The following is a 9,522-nucleotide window of genomic DNA, read 5'->3' on the forward strand; positions in this document are numbered from 1 at the left end:
AGACTGGGACATCCTTTAACATATGCCCATTGGTCCAAGCTACTGAAACAAAGGAGTGGCACACTGCATATGCTCAGAAGTTCAGGTTTCCTGCTGGGTATGCATGGGTGGGCGCTGCATCTGGATTGGCCCACCTAAGCTAGATGAATTCAATTCAGCCAATGGAGTCATCCACTTTGCCTCCCTGAGGAATCATTGAAAAGGCAGGAGCCCGGATTTGTCTGGGGGACTTTGCATGACTCTGTGAGCAGCTTCCAGGAAGGTTGCACGTTAGTGAGGAGCCCTGTGGGTGCCTGTGTAAACCCGAAACTGCTTCTAACACCCATAAAACTCACTTGGATCACAAACCAGGCTTCGGCTTGAATTCTTTCTCCCGCAGAGCCAAGGACCGAGGTATATCTATCCCCAGAGAGATGTAACAATACTTTTGCAAGATAAGTTTGAATCTACTTTCCCACACCTGTGCAAGATAACTTTGAATCTACTTACCCACACCTGTGCAAGATCACTCTCTGGAGCATTTCTACTAGGCAACACCATGAATCAGATTGACTCAGGAGTCAGGAGTTATGGTTTAGAGTAAACGAGGATGTTTCAATAGTACGTCTCATCATGACCAGTAACCACTATGAATGTCAGTCATATGATGGAAAAAAAGGATGAAATCATGAGGACGAGGATCATGAATCACATATATTGTGTAGGCATTAAGGAGTTAAATGTGAGTCATATATATGTATATAAATATGAAAATTCCAATTTTCTGTTTGTAACCCATTAAATAGCAAGGTTTCTTGGGGGTAATTTTAGAGGGTTCAAATTAAAATAGATTTACTTTGTGAAATGATTACATTATGTTCATCTTTTAATATTATTGCTATTTCATAGGAGAAATAATAGTAAATAAGGATGAGTAAGGTCTTCTGTGAGTTTTTATCTCAGACTCAATCTTCTAATAACCTCCCAGTTGGTTACTGGTTTTTGACCATATCTTCCTGTCGTCCATTATCAACAAAATAGTCCAGGAGTTGAGTGATTTGCGATGTAAACATGATGATGTCGCTCTTTTGCTCAAACCGTTTCCAAAGGCTTCTCATCTCATGTAGGGATAAAAATTCTTAAAATGATTCCCAAGGTCTTGTCTCCCTGTTCACTCTTTGGTGTTCCGTGAACACACTTCTTTTTAGAGAATTTTGTAGAGAAGCTGCTTCCTTCAGCGTAGAATGCTCTTCTTCTCGCAGGTCTCTACTTGGCTCGTTCCGCACCTTCTTTGAGCTTTTGATTAGGCATTGCCTTTCCAGGTGGCTTCCTTTATCACTCTATTTAAGGTTTCAGCCTTCTTACACGTTCTACTCCCTTTCCCTTTTCTCCATAGCACCTCTATTTCTGACATGCTGAATATTTCACTTATTTATTATTTCTCTCTGTCCATCTAAAATGCCGCTCTACAAGGGTAGCCGATTGTAGCCATTTTGGTTAGAGTGCCTCTAGTGACTGACAGAGTTCCCAGAACATAGCAGGCACGCAATAGTAACTGTTCAATGAAAGAATGACTACTGCTTAATCTAATGCTAACACATCTACCACTCTTGAAAGCCCAAGACTTCCAGTTGGTCCCACGTCTAGAAGACCCTCAACTAGAAAGAGCCATGGGAATTGGAAAGCTGTTCTGTTACTATATCCTTTATGTCTGTAGTTATTAGGTATTAAAATGTGATCCTTTATTCACTAAAAATATAAGACTTTGCTAAGAAATGCCTTGAGGACATCAAGGTGGCAGAACTGGGGACACAACTGCTCTTCTACCCTTTATTTTTAAAATCATTTTATTGGGGCTCATAAAACTCTTCTCACAATCCCTACATACATCAATTGTGTACAGCACATCTGTATATTCATTGCTGTCATAAGTCTCAGAACATTTTCTTTCCACCTCCCTCCCTAATAAACCCTTGCATTTTATAAATTATTATTTTGTCATATCTTACACTGTTCTACTTCTCTCTTCACCCACTTTTCTGTTGTCCATTCCCTAGGGCGGAGGTTATATGTAGATCCTTGTAATCGGTTCCCCATTTCCAATCCACCCTCCCTCCACTCTCCCAGTATCGCCACTCTCACCACTGGTTCTGAAGGGCTCATCCGTCCTGGATTCCCTGTGTTTCCAATTCCTATATGTACCTGTGTACATGCTCTGGTCTAGCCAGATTGGTAAGGCAGAATTGGGATTATGATAGTGGGGGCGGAGGGGGAGAGGAAGCATTTAGGAACTAGAGGAAAGTTATATGTTTCATCGTTGCTACACTGCACCCTAACTGGCTCATCTCCTCCCCACGACCCTTCTGTTAGGGGATGTACAATTGCCTAGAGGTGGGCTTTGGGTCTCCACTCCACACTCCCCATTATTCACAATAGTATGAATGTTAAATGATCTTCTACCTTCTATACCCATTTCTCCCATAGCCTAAAACAGAGAAAAATCCCAGAGATATCCTGCATTAGATCTACTGGCTTGGTGCATATTGAAAACATTGTCTTTCTATGTAAGTCTTTTATGACGTAGTTCTTCCTGGTTAGGTTGAGGCATAAATAAGTGAGGGACTCCACTGAGGGGAAAATATTTTACAGTGGCAACTGAAAGTCAAGTCTTTCTTACATTATCTCCTCTGGGTGGACAGTGGTTTGCTTGGCTTCTGGTAGATTATGCTCGTTCTAACCTCAAGAGTTTCTTCAGTGCAGCCTTCATCTCCTTGTTTCGTAAGCTGTAAATCAGAGGGTTTAAGAAGGGAGTGATCACAGTATAGAACAAAGTTATAATCTTCTGAATTTCAGCTGGGATATCAAATGTGGGGCTTATATACATTACCAAGAGGGCCCCATAGAATAAACACACCACTGTCAGATGCGATCCACAGGTGGAAAAGGCCTTTCTTCGGCCAGCTGCTGAAGGGACTTTGAATACAGCTATCAGTAAAAGGGTATAGGAGCCAAGGATATACAGCAGAGTGAGGATGATAATGAGGGAGCTCAGGATATAGAACACAATCTCCGTGACAGGAGATGGAGTACAGGACAGAGCCATCAGTGGGTCCATGTCACACAAAAAGTGATCAATGATGTTGGGCCCACAGAAAACCAATTGGGAGAGTTGCACCATGGAGACTGAGTAACTAAGAAACCCAAATACCCAGCAAAGGGACATCAAAATATAGCAGAACTGTAGGGTCATAATGGCAGGGTAGTGTAGTGGGTGGCAGATGGCAAGGTATCGATCATATGCCATGATGCAGAGAAAATACGTTTCAGTTGCAGCAAGGGAAGTGAAGAAATAGAACTGAAGGAAACAGCCAACAAAGGAGATGGTTTTTGTCTCTGAGAGGGAAGTAGCCAGCATGCTGGGCACCGTGGAAGTGGTGTACCAGATTTCCAGGAAAGCAAAGTTCCCTAGGAGAATATACATCGGGGTGTGGAGTCGTTGGTCCCACCTCACAGCACAGACAATGGCACCGTTTCCTGTGATGGTGAACACATAGATTCCGAGGAACAGGGAGAAGAAGAAGATTTGCATGTCTTGGCCACCAGGTAAGCCTAGGAGGACAAACTCAGTTACGGTGCTTGTCACTGAACTGTTCATGAATCCCAGGGCTGTAGACAAAACGGAGGACACCGTTACACAAGTTGTTTTGTTACCCAAGAAAGCTATAGAAAACCTATGCCTGACACGCATGTTAGCCATTTGGCAATCTATTCATTGACTCAATTCCTAATGATTACCATTTAATGCTTCTACTGGTTCTAAATTTCAATAAAATTGAGTTCATAGCAAAAGAATCTTTATGTTTTATAGATATTCTTTATTAATGGTTTAGTTTTTAAATCTTTCTCTTTAAACATTTCAAAACCCAGAAATAATCACCCTCTCTCACCTCCGTGAAAGGCAACAAGGTAACTATCAGTTTGCATTCCTTTTTTACCCTGCATTGTTATTTATTTGGATATAACAGCTCATAGTCTAAATTATTTTTAAAAAACCCTTTCATTGGGGGTTCGTACAAACTCTTATCACAATCCATCCATCCATCCACCCACCCATTCACCCATCCATCCATTGTGTCAAGCACATTTATGTGTTTGTTGCCATCATCATTCTCAAAACATTTGCTTTCTACTTGAGCCCTTAATATCAGCTCCTCATTTTCCTTCTTCCTGCCCCCTCCCTCTCCCTCATGAACCCTTGATAATTTATAAATTATTATTATTTGGTCATGTCTTACATTGACCGATGTTTTTCTTCACCCACTTTTCTGTTATTTTTCCCCCAGGGAGGGGGTTATATGTAGATACTTGTGGTCGGTTCCTGCTTTCTACCCCACCTTCCCTCCACCCTTCCGGCATCACCACTCTCACTACTGGTCCAGAGGGGTTCATCTGTCCTGGATTCCCTGTGTTTCCAGTTCCTATCTTTACCAGTGTACATCCTCTGCTCTAGTGTGATTTGTAAGGGAGAATTGGGATCATGATAGTGAGGGGAGAGGGGAGGAAGCATTTAAGAACTACATGAAAGTTATATGTTTCATTGTTGCTACACTGTACCTTGACTGGCTCGTCTCCTCTCTGTGGCCCTTTTGTAAGGCGATGGTCAGATAGGCTTTGGGTCCCCACTCTGCACCCCCCCTCATTCACAATGATATGATTTTATTGTTCAGTGATGCCTAATACCTGATTCCCTGGACACCTCTTGATCACCTAGGCTGGTGTGCTTCTTTCATGTCGACTTTGTTGCTTCTCAGCTAGATGGCCACTTGTTTATTTTCAAGCCGTTAATACCCCAGACCCTATATCTTTTGATAGCAGGCACCATCAGCTTTCTTCACCACATTTGCTTATGCACCTGCTTTGTTTACAGTGATCATGTCAGGAAGGTGAGTATCATGGAATGCCAGTTTAATAGAACATAGTGTACTTGCATTGAGGGAATACTTGAGGGGAGGCCCAATGTCCATCTGCTACCTTAATAGTCTAAATGACTTTTAAGCCAAGAATTAGTAGTGGAGTGATTACACTCTTTTGATGTTTTTCACCAAGTTGAATATACTTTACACACTTCTCAGGTAATTTAGAGCTGTGGAAATCCATTGATCTGACCTGTTTTAAGGCAGAATATTTTTGTGACATTTTAGTAAATCTAAGTCACAACATAGATACCAAAAGGAAATATAATAGTACTTTTTTCTAGAGAGTGACAGTTAATAGTTACCTCAAAATAGATCTTGAATTTACTTTACTTCAAACTTTAATTTTACACTCCTCAAATCTAACACCAGAGTTCTGCTCCCCTAAACAAATACAGTGTTTTAATTAAATCTACCAGACATCTCATGAAAATGAATAATTCTCTTAAAAATATATAGGTGGGCTACTTACAAACAATCATACTTTTGCTGTCCAGATATTGCACATGATGCCTTTCCACATTTTTGACTGTAATTCCATCTGCAAGGTAACTGAGTTTTAATAAGTCCAGAAAGATTATTGATCAAAGCTGAAACAAATAAGCATAGTATATGTCTAAATGTTTCTCTATAGCATAGATCATTCTTGTTGAACATCTTTTCTTTCATTTTGATGATACCAAGAAGTAAAATTTATATCACAAAGTAAAAATGTTCATTGAATCTTATTGAAATGCAAAGATGTTTTCTAAGTTCTTTAGTAAAAAATTTCAGATAATCTTAAATGTATGTGTATTGTTATTTTAGTTTACAGCAGCATAGTACTTAAAGTGTATTTTTCTAAAGTAGGAAACCCTCTTGAAAAGATAAAAATATAAAATTCAAAACCAAACTAATAGCCATTGAGTTGATTCTGATTCCTGGGAAGAATTGTTTCCTTAGGTCTTTGAAACTCACTTCTTTTCCCGACTGAGTGGCTGATAGTTTTGAATTGCTGACCTTACACCTAGCAGCCCAACATGTAGTATATGTCACCAGGGCAAAGAAACTTCACTTGCCAGAGGAAAAAGCGGTTTTACCTTTTTGGAGTATTGTGCCTCTCTTATCTTAGAAAAAAAAAGAAAATGAGATTTTTTTATAACTTTAGAAAAATACATTTTAGTCTTCTTTCCATGTTAAAACAATATGGTTTTACCATATCAGTTCAATGGCCATATGGAACTCGATACATTTATACTTGAAAATGAATTTTATTGTTAAAAATGTATTGATTAAGGCTGTCCCCAGCACCATAAATTAAGTGGATTCCTGCCTCTCCCCTGAAAAGAATTTGTTCCAAAGGATGACATTGACTCTGCAGCTCTGGGAGATGGACATATCTGATCAGAGCACACGGGAGCAGATGAAGGGGCAGGAGGAGAGAGTGGATCACAGCCTGGCCCAACAGGCCGTGAGGATGATGTTCCTGAGTAGAGCAGCCAGTCCATAGAGAGAACAACATGGCTGGTCCCACTATGAGAAATGATGCCCCTCAGTGACTAACGGCGATACAGGGGACAGCACCGGAGACACAGTGTGGGAATTGCACCTGACCTGATCCCACCACACCGAGGCAAAGCACTGGGGGAGTGCAGCAGAACAGCAAGGAAATGAAGTGGCAAGGCCCCCAGGGAATGCTGAAAGTGGACTTTGGGGCGTGGTGCCCCAACAGACTGGACTGGAAAATGCTCTTAAGAGGCAGCAAACGATACTTGAACTAACTACAAGCTTTTCTTTTGTGAAGTGTTTTGTTTTGTTCTCTGTCAGTAGTTTGTTTTTGTTGTTTTGTTGTCTGGATGTATACTGTTGCTTTGTTTTCCTCTGTCTTGTTTTTGTGCATGTTAGTGTCTCCACAGTTCTGTCTGAATAGGACAGGCTGGATGAACTATCTGGAGGAAAAACAACGGGACCGACAGTTCCGGGGAGACTTGGGGTGGGGGGGATAGGGTGGGTAAGGAAGTGGTGTTAACAAACACAGGGACAAGGGAACAACATGGGACCCAAAATGGTAGAGAGTGGGGAGTGGCAGGCCTGGTGTGAAATGATCAAGGGTAAGGTTGCCTAGAGAAGAGGTATAGATGTAGCCAAGGTGGGGACGGAGCATGGAGCTAGGGCAGGAGGAAAGTCAAGGGAGATGGAGGAAAGAGCTAGGAGTCAAAGGTCATTTATAGAGGTCTAGACAAAGACATGTACATGCAAATATATATAGGAGGATGGGGAAATAGATCTATGTGTCTATATTTATAGGTCAAGTATTAAGGTGGCAGAAGGACCTTGGGCCTCTACTCAAACACTCCCTCAATGCATGAATACTTTCTTTTATTAAATTGGAACTCTATGATGCTCACTCTCCCGACACAGCTGCTGGAGCCAAAGTGGGTGAACAAGTAAATGTGGTGAAGAAAGCTCATGGTGCCCGGCTATCAAAAGAGATAGTGACTGGGGTCTTAAAGGCTTGAAGATAAACAAGTGGCCATCTAGGTCAGAAGCAAAAAAGCCCACATGGAAGAACACACCAGCCTGTGTGATCGAGTGATTCCGAAGGGATCAGTTATCAGGCATCAAACAGCAAAAAATCATATCATTGACTGCACACCTCCATGATAGGATCGCTGAAAACAAACGGGTGCATAAGCAAATGTGGTGAAGAAACCTGATGTGCCCGGCTATCAAAAGAGATAGTGTCTGGGGTCTTAAAGGCTTGAAGGTGAACAAGCGACCATCTAGCTCAGAAGGAAAAAAGCCCACATGGAAGAAGCACACCAGCTAGTGTGATCACGAGGTGCCAAAAGAGACCAGGTAGAAGGCATCATGCAAAAAAAAAAATGTGGACATATATGTGTGCGTGTGTGTGTGTGTATATATATATATATATATATATATACATATATATCTATATCTATATATACCATATTGAATGAAGGGGGAAGTGCAGAATGGAGACCCAAGGCCCAACTGTCGGCCACTGAATATCCCCTCATAGAGGGGTTAGGAGAGGAGATGGGTCAGTCAGGGTGTGAGGTAGTACCGATGAAGAACACAGCTTTCCCCCAGATCCTGGATGCTTTCTCCCCCCAACTACCATGATCCGAATTCTACCTTACAGGGCTGTATAGGGCAAAGGTTGTACACTGGTACATATGGGGGCTGGAGGCACAGGGAATCCAGGGTGGATGGTACCTTTAGGACCAAGGGTGTGAGGGGTGATGCTGGGAGAGTGGAGGGTGAGTGGGTTGGAAAGGGGGAACTGATTACAAGGATCCACATGTGACCTCCTCCTTGGGAGATGGAAGGCAGAGAAGGGGGGCTCCGGATAGGGCAATATATGACAAAATAACAATGTATAAATTACCAAGGGCACATGAGAGAGGGGGGAGTAGGGAGGGAGGGGAAAAAAAGAGGACCTGAGGTAAAGGGCTTAAGTGGAGAGCAAATGCTTTGAGAATGATTGGGGCAGGGAATGTGCAGATGTGCTTTATACAATTGATGTATGTATATGTATGGATTGTGATAAGAGTTGTATGAGCCCCTAATAAAATGTAAAAAAATAAAAGGAGAGAAAAAAAAAAGAAAATGATTAGGGCAAAGGATGTACAGATGTGCTGTATACAATTGAGGTATGTATATGTATGGATTGTGATAAGAGTTGTATGAGCCCCTAATAAAATGTTTTAAAAAAAGTAAGTAAAAAAAAGTATTGATTAGGCTAAATATGAAATGTCAGATAATGAGGTATTGAGAAATGAAGTCTACTACACACCAAGATTCCAAGGTAACTGGAGTACTAATGTTTAACACAGTAACTTAGTTTAAAAATCACTTAAAATCCTAAATGTGATACAATAAATGTAAGTAAATCTAGTAGATTTTGTTAAGAGCTATAAGCAGCTCTCTAGCTTAGATTTATTTTGCTAACCTTGAATATTCTGACCCTCAGATCATACAACTTGATTTTATACTGGGAACAAGATATGAAATCACATTCTGTTTCTCTCCCTGCCATTGAGTCAATGGTGATACATAGCATCCCCCACCACTCCCGTGGCTTTCTGAGACTGTTTACAGGAATAGAAAGCTCAGTTTTCTGTTGGTTTTGAACTGCAACCTTGAGACCATGCTTATCAGAGCCCAATGCATAACCACTACACCACCACGGCTCCGTAGGAAACCACACTAGTGTTTGAAATCCAATATGCAGAAAATACATGATTAAAGGACAGGCAGTACATTAGCTTGGGCATGCATAAGAGTAAATGGCATTAAAAGAGTAAAAGGGAAGCAGGGGCTGGAATAAACGTCTTCGGCTATGACAATGGACAAGGGGCTAAACTCTAAAATATACAGATCTCAGTAAGAAGAGCAATGAATAACAATTTAAAAACTGGGCAAAGGACACGAACAGACAGTTCACCGAAACTGACATCCAAATCCTAACACACATTTGAAAAATGCTCACTCTCATTAGCTATCCAGGAGATGCAAATCAAAAGCAATGATGAGCTATCAGCTTACACAGACAAGGCCAGTTCAA

The 9,522-nt window shown here is 41.3% G+C and overlaps 1 protein-coding gene across 1 annotated transcript; it reads right to left on the bottom strand.

Annotated features, from left to right (window-relative positions):
- Window positions 1–2,701: 2,701 nt before the first annotated feature.
- On the bottom strand, window positions 2,702–3,736 carry LOC142426141 (olfactory receptor 11H4-like). The gene has a single exon (XM_075531612.1). It carries the CDS (start codon window positions 3,734–3,736, stop codon window positions 2,702–2,704), a length of 1,035 nt encoding a protein of 344 aa, XP_075387727.1.
- Window positions 3,737–9,522: the final 5,786 nt, after the last annotated feature.

The sequence above is a fragment of the Tenrec ecaudatus genome, chromosome 14 (assembly GCF_050624435.1).
Source record: "Tenrec ecaudatus isolate mTenEca1 chromosome 14, mTenEca1.hap1, whole genome shotgun sequence".
Taxonomy (NCBI): domain Eukaryota; kingdom Metazoa; phylum Chordata; class Mammalia; order Afrosoricida; family Tenrecidae; genus Tenrec; species Tenrec ecaudatus.

Bases quoted from the DNA above. Each gene is read 5' to 3' on its own strand.
- LOC142426141 (XM_075531612.1), bottom strand. From the start codon at position 3,736: ATGGCTAACATGCGTGTCAGGCATAGGTTTTCTATAGCTTTCTTGGGT.